General features: G+C 43.3%; 1 protein-coding gene across 1 annotated transcript; it reads left to right on the forward strand.

Annotated features, from left to right (window-relative positions):
• Positions 1–724: 724 nt before the first annotated feature.
• On the forward strand, positions 725–9,626 carry LOC121540329 (UBX domain-containing protein 6-like). Its single transcript, XM_041849120.2, has 11 exons — positions 725–915; positions 1,996–2,153; positions 2,292–2,356; positions 2,476–2,598; positions 2,783–2,880; positions 3,795–3,870; positions 4,568–4,652; positions 4,805–5,024; positions 5,776–5,906; positions 8,164–8,312; positions 8,425–9,626. The coding sequence occupies exons 1-11, from the start codon at positions 833–835 to the stop codon at positions 8,548–8,550; spliced, it is 1,314 nt and encodes a 437-aa protein (XP_041705054.2). The 5' UTR covers positions 725–832; the 3' UTR covers positions 8,551–9,626.

Raw genomic sequence — 9,626 nt, forward strand, 5'->3', positions numbered from 1 at the left:
TGTGTCTTTACAAACAGATTGAGAAAAAAATAAAAAAATAAACACAATCGTCTACAGTCATACAGTAAATATAGGGGACAATCGTCCACGGTCATACGGTAAAGATATGCCACCCCTAAACGCACAGAGCTGGATGATATGGCCAAAATCTATATTGTGATAAATTAACTGAATTAATGCGATAACGATAAGATTATAACAATGTGCACCACATTTTTTAGTTATTTACTCTTCAAACTACTAGTTTGATTGTTGTAGCCATCAATTTTACCATTAACAATATTACAATAACCCATATTAGCAAATCCATTTAATTTCAAACTTCACATTTCTCTAGTATAGGCTAGTTATCGTAATGAACGATATAAGAAAAATGCTCACGATAAGTGGTCGGCCTCCATAATTTTCGGTTTATCGTTCCAGCTCTAACACACACGATTAATTGAATTTAAATTACATTTAGCAAACGTTACACTGGTATTGGAGACCATTTAATAATGTCTACCTCCATTTCATGTAGGTTTAAAATAAGCATCTAAACGTTTACAAAATACGTTTTACTTTGTGCTAAGCCAACTCTTAATACTAGTTTATTTATTTTAGGATACATCTACTTATTTTTTTGTCAATTATTAATTTAATTGGAAACACAGCAGCATGATTGTACATCCTCCAGACCACCAGAGGCTGATGTAGACAATTTACCATTATTAAATGACACACCCGTTTCCGGTCTACTTCCTCCCCTTGCATTTTGGTGTAAACAATTTACTAAGCTTTCTCAATCAGCGCACCTATTCACAGGTTATTGTACTGTGACAAACAGTAAACAATGAAGAAATTGTTCGAGGATATAAAGAAAGATTTAAAATTCAAGTCAGCTGGGCCAGGAAAGAAACTCACAGAAGACGGAAGGTAAACAAACTTTTTTTTAGTGAGCTAGCTGCTATGCTGTTGTCAGTTCTTAGTTGTTGAAAAGCTGGTAATATAATTGACACTGTTAGTTATATGGTATGTCTAATCCGTAGAGTTGCCTTCACCGGGCCATAGCCTCGCCCGTGACTTGGATGGGCTCCGTTATGTTTGCTTTTCTAATATTCAGGACAGGGTGAACCTAACTCTCAAACTCTAGTCGGTATTCTGCCTTCTACCTAGTTTTCAGCATTAGCTTCGCCCACGACTGGTGAACTACAGTCCCGACACTGTGTTTCAACGTTTAGGTCAATAATAATCGCTTTCGAAACATATGGCCCTTATCTTTAATCAGCGAGAAAGAATCTTAATAAAATAAAAACTTACTGTAGGAGTTTTACAGAAATCAATACAGCTATGGGTGCCTCCATCCAACGAAACTACACCGAGTTACGCTTACACACAGGTGTCGGAGCACGCTAGATAGCTAATTAGCTATGGGTGCCTCTTGTCTTCTGTCGGTTTTCCGTTAACATGCGGTGTAACATGGAGATATGGCTGTGTGGGAACATTAACCCTATCAAATGTGTATCAATTAAACCCAGAGATTCCCAAAGTCAGTGCACGTTTTGGTTTTTGCCCTAACACTACACAGCTGATTCAAATTATCAAATCTTCATGATTAGTTGATTATTTGAATCAGTTCTGTAGTGTTAAGGCAAAAACCAAAACGTGCACCCCTTGGGGTCCCGATGACCGAGTTGGGGAAACCCTGATTTAACCTTTTTTTATTTCTCGTTGATATGAAATATAAGGTCTCTTATGTAACCAAAACCTTACCGCAAGCAACGCGTGTTAATGTTCAGAATGAGCGTCGGGGCTCTTAACAAAACACCCCCATACAGAATACATCTTCTTCCAATTACTCTTATGTCTAATGTAATGGAACTGAGAGTCATGATCAAGGGCTAGGGTGCATCATCATAGCCTGTTGTATTAAATACAAACCCCTCGTGATTGTAGATAGCTATATAACTTTATACATCACATCTTGCAGTCAAATGTTGAATGTGTCCCCTGCAGCTCCAAGCCCCACGTGGTGCAGAGCAGTGGCCCTGCCAAGCCCTGTCATGCTGCTCCAACTGAAGGAGCTCAGAAGGCAGGGGCTGCAGCCTTGGCCAGGATCGAGGGGCAGCCACGCCCACGGGTACAAACCTCACAGGATGTCATCCGACTCCAGGGTGAACTAGATTCCTATGCATCCAAGAACTGCTGCTTAAAAAACTGATGATGTTGTCAAGACTGTGCAGGTGTTTCATAGCAGTAGTCAGAAATAAATAATTGGGTTGTGGGTAATGGTCTTTAATTATTTTTCGCAGTGAAAAGAGAGCTTGAGGAAGAAGCTGTAGCAGCGGCTGAGAAGGAAAACACAACAGCTGTTGAGGCAAGGAATACATTAAATCAATGAGCTTTCCCTTACTGTTGCTCACATATAAATTATTTGCGCTACTACTGCCATTGAGTTGTCTGTCATTTATCGCTAGTATGTGTCATCTTTTACAGGGCTCCAATGTTAAGGATCTGGCATTTCTCTCAGTAACAGGTGTGTATTTCACCTGCCCGCTTACTGGAGCCACCTTAACTAAGAGCGAGAGAGATGTGCACATTAAAGAGGCCATTTTCATGGTAGGTCCGGAAGTGATTATCCTTTTTAAAGTCGTATGATATCATGATTGCATGATTATCATGATCTGATTTTGACTGACATGAAGTATTGATGTAAAAAGTCTTAGCACCAATTTGCCACAAGCCATCCTTTTTGATTAGTATGGTCCTGACTACACATGATAAACCTTGTCTTGTCCAACAGCGGTTTGAAGAGGACGTAGTGGAGGCTTCCGTTATGATGGTTCATACCTTCAACAAGGACAGGGAGAAAGTCAAGGCTGCAGTGGACATCATAAGCAAGTGAGAAACATGGAGGGGGATGGAACTGTCCTATAATGTGTGATATACTCAGTGGCCAGTTTATTAGGACACCCATCTAGTACTGTGTCGGACCCCCCTTTGCTTCCAGAACAGCCTGAATTCTTCGGGGCATGGAAACGTTGCTCAATTGGTAGTAAGGGACCTAACGTGTGCCAGGAAAACATTCCCCACACCATTACACCATCACAAGCCTATACCGTTGATATCAGGCAGGATGGGGCCACGGACTCATGCTACTTATGCCAAATCCTGACTCTACAATCAGCATGACGCAACAGGAACCGGGATCCGTCGGACCAGGCAACGTTTTTACACTCCTCAATTGTCCAGTGTTGGTGATCGCGTACCCACTGGAGCCACTTCTTCTTGTTTTTAGCTGATATGAGTAGAACCCGGTGTGGTTGTCTGCTGCAATAGCCCATCCGTGACAACGACCGACAAGTTGTGCATTCCTAGATGCCGTTCTGCCCACCACTGTTGTACTGCACCTTTATTTGCCTGTTTGTGGCCCGCCTGTTAGCTTGCACGATTCTTTCCATGCTCCTTTGACCTCTCATCAACGAGCTGTTTTCGCCCACAGGATTGCAGCTGAGTGGATGTTTATTTTTTTTCGCACCATTCTCTGTAAACCCTAGACACTGTTGTCCGTGAAAAGCCCAGGAGGCCGGATGTTTTTGAGATACTGGAACCGGCGCGCCTGGCAACGACATTCATACCACGCTCAAAGTCACTTTATATAGCAAGCCACGGCCACGTGACTTACTGTCTGTAGGAGCGAACCATTTTCGTGAACGGTGTGGTGTACTGAATAAACTGGCCACTGAGTGTACATTGTCATGTTGACAAGAATTCACGCAATGAGTGTCCTGACACCCCATCATTTACCCCATCAGGTACATTGAAAACATATGTAAGAACCCCACAGAGGAGAAGTACAGGAAGATCAAACTCAGCAACAAGGTGTTCCAGGTAAATTTGAGCAGTGGTGTAAAAATACTTTAAAGTCAACTTAAGTTTTTTTTTTTGGGTATCTGTACTTTACTATTTATATTTGTTTGCAACTTTTACTTTACTACATTCCTAAAGAAAAGATTGTACTTTTTACTCCATACATTTTCCCTGACAACCAAAAGTACCTGTTACATTTTGAATGCTTAGCAGGACAGGAAAATTGTCAAATTCACGCACTTATCAAGAGAACACGTGGTCATCCCTACTGCCTCTGGTCTGGCGGACTCACTAAACACAAATGTATCTTTTGTAAATAATGTCCAAGTGTTGGATTGTGTTCCTGGCTATCCGTACATTTTAAAAACAAGAAAATGGTGCTGTCTGCTTTGCTTAAAATAAGGAATTTTAAATGATTTATACTTTTACTTTTGATACTTAAGTATTATTTAGCAATTACATTTACTTTTGATACTTAAGTATATTTAAAACCAAATACTTATAGACTTTTACTCAAGTAATATTTTACTGACTCACTTTTACTTGAGTAAGTTTCTATTAAGGTACATTATCTATACTTTTACTCAAGTATGAGAATTGGGTACTTTTTCCACCACTGTATTTGAGACATGTGGAGGGTAATGCGAGGCTCAATGTTTTCTGTCGCTTTGGTCCATTCACTGGTCTCTCTCTCCCTGTCTGATCTCTCTCTCCTTAGGAAAAGGTAAAGACTGTGGAGGGTAGTCGGGAGTTCTTGGAAGCTATGGGCTTTCAGAGCATCATGCTGGATGTGGAAGGACAAGGTAAACCCATCCAAATGCACAATCTGTGCTTCCTATTGTCCGTGTGGTCTAGTATGCTTCTGCAGAGGCATACTGTACTATCGGGGGTAGGTAGGGGTAAGTGGTTGGATTACATTTGGGGAAATTATTTGCTGATTATCTTCCTTTCCCAGAGGAGAGTGAGGAGTTCCTGGTGCTGATGGCGCATGACCCAGAATCCCTGGAGGTGAAGAAGGAGAGTAGGGACCGGCTGCAGAGAGGAGAGCCAGTCAGAGCCCAGCTGGACCGCCAGCCCCAGGCCTTCAGACCCTCCCCCAACGCCATGCGCTTCGAACTACCCCCAGAGTTCTACAACCTCACTGCAGAAGAGCTCAAGAGGGAGCAGCAGCAAAAGTATGGACTCACTGATGGCACTGATACTTTAAAGCTGCAATATGTAACTTTTTGGGCAACCCGGCCAAATTCACATAGAAATGTGTGTTATAGATCTGTCATTCCCATTGAAAGCAAGTCTAAGAAGAGGTAGACCTGTTCTATGTGCGCTATTTCTTTGCTGTGGTCGGGGTCATGAAAGCTGTAGGGAGGCACGGTGATTTGAGCTATCCGATTGGCCAGCGCAGTAGGCCAACTCGATTTAGCCACAGATCTCCCGGTCCGCCGGGTAGGCAAGTTAGTATTTTCAGACAAATGGAATGGTTGAAAATGGGAACACTGCCTACCCGGTGCGCAGGGCTTCCGAATCAAGTGTACCTACCACCAACAGCACAACATGAAGAAAAAAAGAAGCGCAAGCCTTTATTGTTGGCTTTTCTACAGAAATGTTTGGGGATCGACTAGGAATGCCTTGAAGATCGTCGACTCGATCACGATCGACCAGTTGGTGACCACTGCTCTACACTACTTGTTTAGTCAGAAAACTGAAATTAGGCGAACTATAAGAATTTTAGCAACCAGGAAATGGTGAAGTGATTTCTGCATAAGTGCATCTTTTAAGAGATTGCTTTATTATTGTATAAAATGATTACCGTGTTAGTAGGGTTCACTTCATTAGTGCACATGACGTGTATTATTGTTAGGGGGGTTGTTCCAGTTATGACTTTTGTGTTTATTAGGTAAAGTCTTGGTGGTTGTGTGTGGTATTCAGGAACGAGGTGGTGGATAAGAACGCCATGCTGCGTACCAAGGCCATGCGGGAGAGAGAGGAGCAGAGGGAGAGGAGGAAATACAATTACACCCTGCTGAGAGTACGACTGCCTGATGGAAACATACTGCAGGGTCTGTATCTGCCAACAAACACCTACTTTAATGTGATAAGCAGAAGTATAAACAATATATGAGCAAAGAAGCTTGTTGACACGGATATTAATGTGTATGTAAACTCAGCAAAAAAAGACACGTCCCTTTTTCAGGACCCTGTCTTTCAAAGATAACTCGTAAAAATCCAAATAACTTCACATATCTTCATTGTAAAGGGTTTGAACACTGTTTCCCATGCTTGTTCAATGAACCATAAACAATTAATGAACATGCACCTGTGGAACGGTCGTTAAGACACTAACAGCTTACAGACGGTAGGCAATTAAGGTCACAGTTATGAAAACTTAGGACACTAAAGAGGCCTTTCTACTGACTCTGAAAACACCAAAAGAAAGATGCCCAGGATCCCTGCTCATCTGCGTGAACGTGCCTTAGGTATGCTGCAAGGAGGCATGAAGACTGCAGATGTGGCCAGGGCAATAAATTGCAATGTCTGTACTGTGAGACGCCTAAGACAGCGCTACAGGGAGACAGGACGGACAGCTGATTGTCCTCGTAGTGGCAGACCACGTGTAACAACACCTGCACAGGATCGGTACATCCGAACATCACACCTGCGGGACAGGTACAAGATGACAACAACAACTGCCCAAGTTACACCAGGAACGCACAATCCCTCGATCAGTGCTGAGAGAGGCTGGACTGAGGGCTTGTAGGCCTGTTGTAAGGCAGGTCCTCACCAGACATCACCGGCAACAACGTCGCCTATGGGCACAAACCCACCGTCGTTGGACCAGACAGGACTGGCAAAAAGTGCTCTTCACTGACGAGTCGCGGTTTTGTCTCACCAGGGGTAATGGTCAGATTCGCGTTTATCGTAGACGGAATGAGCATTACACCAAGGCCTGTACTCTGGAGCGGGATCGATTTGGAGGTGGAGGGTCCGTCATGGTCTGGGGCGGTGTGTCACAGCATCATCGGACTGAGCTTGTTGTCATTGCAGGCAATCTCAACGCTGTGCGTTACAGGGAAGACATCCTCCTCCCTCAAATCAAATCAAATCAAATTTTATTGGCCACATGCGCCGAATACAACAGGTGCAGACATTACAGTGAAATGCTTACTTACAGCCCTTAACCAACAGTGCATTTATTTTTAACAAAAAAGTAAAAATAAAACAACAACAAAAAAGTGTTGAGAAAAAAAGAGCAGAAGTAAAATAAAATAACAGTAGGGAGGCTATATATACAGGGGGTACCGGTGCAGAGTCAATGTGCGGGGGGCACCGACTAGTTGAGGTAGTTGAAGTAATATGTACATGTGGGCAGAGTTAAAGTGACTATGCATAAATACTTAACAGAGTAGCAGCAGCGTAAAAAGGATGGGGTGGGGGGGCAGTGCAAATAGTCCGGGTAGCCATGATTAGCTGTTCAGGAGTCTTATGGCTTGGGGGTAGAAGCTGTTGAGAAGTCTTTTGGACCTAGACTTGGCACTCCGGTACCGCTTGCCGTGCGGTAGCAGAGAGAACAGTCTATGACTAGGGTGGCTGGAGTCTTTGACAATTTTGAGGGCTTTCCTCTCTCATGTGGTACCCTTCCTGCAGGATCATCCTGACATGACCCTCCAGCATGACAATGCCACCAGCCATACTGCTCGTTCTGTGCGTGATTTCCTGCAAGACAGGAATGTCAGTGTTCTGCCATGGCCAGCGAAGAGCCCGGATCTCAATCCCATTGAGCACGTCTGGGACCTGTTGGATCGGAGGGTGAGGGCTAGGGTCATTCCCCCCAGAAATGTCTGGGAACTTGCAGGTGCCTTGGTGGAAGAGTGGGGCAACATCTCACAGCAAATCTGGTGCAGTCCACAAGGAGGTGATGCACTGCAGTACTTAATGCAGCTGGTGGCCACACCAGATACTGACTGTTACTTTTGATTTTGACCCCCCCTTTGTTTAGGGACACATTATTCAATTTCTGTTTGTCACATGTCTGTGGAACTTGTTCAGTTTATGTCTCAGTTGTTGAATCTGGTTATGTTCATACAAATATTTACACATGTTAAGTTTGCTTTAAATAAACGCAGTTGACAGTGAGAGGACGTTTTCTTTTTTTGCTGAGTTTATATTTGGCAGTAGCCACTCAATTTGATTGCGGCGTTGAAGTCTGTCTCTTAACATACATATCTTCCATCTTCTTATAGTTGTAGCCTCTTGTTACCTTTACTCCCCTTGTATTGGCTGGCTAATGGCTCTCTTATCACACATGATGCCCTTCAGGCACCTTCCTGGCCTGGGACAAGGTGTCTGTGCTCTTCCAGTTTGTGCGGGACTCCCTGGTGGATGGCTGGCAGCCCTTTGAGCTGGTGGCGCCTGGAGGACACAAACTCCAGGAGGACCAAGAGGTGGCCCTGAATGAATGTAGCCTGGTAAGCAGAGACACACATAGTATTGTCGTAAATGTCTGGCAAAATAAATAATCCCAACCATTTACTTTTGTTGTAGAAAGGGAAGGTTCTGACTAATGTCTCTCTCTTGGAGGTCCCTGCGGTTCTGCTGACGTTTTCCTGGGATGCCGCAGTGCAAGCGGACATTGTGGCTGCCGGTGGAAAGAGCCCTGCACTCCTCAAGCCAGAGCTACTGGAGAATATTCAGACCCTTAGCTGAGCAGAAGCTCTGTTTGTCGCTGTGTCTCCTACCCCTCCCAGGTTGGAGATGACACCTTCATCCCCAAACCACATTTAAGGCTGTAGAAATAACTACTAATCCATTAAAGGACGAGAGACAGGGAGAAGAGACAAATGCCATGCAGTGTTTTTTATATTGTAACCTGAATGTATGATGACTATGTGAAACAGCTCCCTTACACCTATGGTTAGGCATTGTCACCTCAGCATGGTATGAGACCCCATTCTGCACTGCTCCAACATAAATCCTGCTTCTACAACAAATATTCACAAAGATATACAGTCCTAGCTTTACGTGTGAGTGAGTGGTGGAGACCACACTGGTTGTCTACTGGGTAGGATTCAGTAGCTGTTTTTATGTGAGCCTGACCAGCTGTGGACTACACTATATATTTATTAGTTAAGCGATTTTATTCAAGACGGTGCCTGTAATATTATATTTTAGAGATCACTAGCACTTTTAAAGGTTGCAGCAGCAAACGTGAAATTATATACCTTAAAAGTGAAGGTTACTGGACAGAGCTCCTGATGTTAGAAGCTCCCTTTGTTATTGAATAGGAGGGCAAAAAAGGGTTTTGTCAAAGCAGTCATTACTGGACTAATTTCATATTTTGATTAGATTCCTCTAAATTATCAATAATTTATTTGATGTCAGCAGTATAGAAATGTGTTAGATAGTCGCGGTTTGTTTTTGTTTGGTTTGTACTGTATGTAACCAACACCAAAGACCAACAATGAGCTGAGGTTTATCTCCAAGTCTTGATCCAGTGGTGGTTGGGATGACAACAACCTACCTCTCCTCACAGCATCTGTGTAAGCTGTGCACTGCACGCAGTCAGCCATAACTTCTCCAATGTTTAGGTTCAGACATGAACAGCAGCAATTAGCAAAGCGGTTGGCTTGTTTGTGTATGTACCAAGATGTAAATGTGTTTTTTTCCGAACCTTGTTTAGGAATGACTTGAAAATGAAGGTAATGCTCTGTCTAGGTATCAAAGATGAGTCATGTGTTTTGTTGCTTTTTAACCTGCCTGAAATAAAGATGGTTGCATTAAGA

Source organism: Coregonus clupeaformis, chromosome 26 (genome assembly GCF_020615455.1).
Source record: "Coregonus clupeaformis isolate EN_2021a chromosome 26, ASM2061545v1, whole genome shotgun sequence".
Lineage (NCBI taxonomy): Eukaryota > Metazoa > Chordata > Actinopteri > Salmoniformes > Salmonidae > Coregonus > Coregonus clupeaformis.

Coding starts and splice junctions, on each gene's coding strand:
- LOC121540329 (XM_041849120.2), top strand. CDS start 833: ATGAAGAAATTGTTCGAGGATATAAAGAAAGATTTAAAATTCAAGTCA. Junction 916..1,995: donor AAACTCACAGAAGACGGAAG/GTAAACAAACTT, acceptor TGTCCCCTGCAG/CTCCAAGCCCCACGTGGTGC. Junction 5,907..8,163: donor TGATGGAAACATACTGCAGG/GTCTGTATCTGC, acceptor GATGCCCTTCAG/GCACCTTCCTGGCCTGGGAC.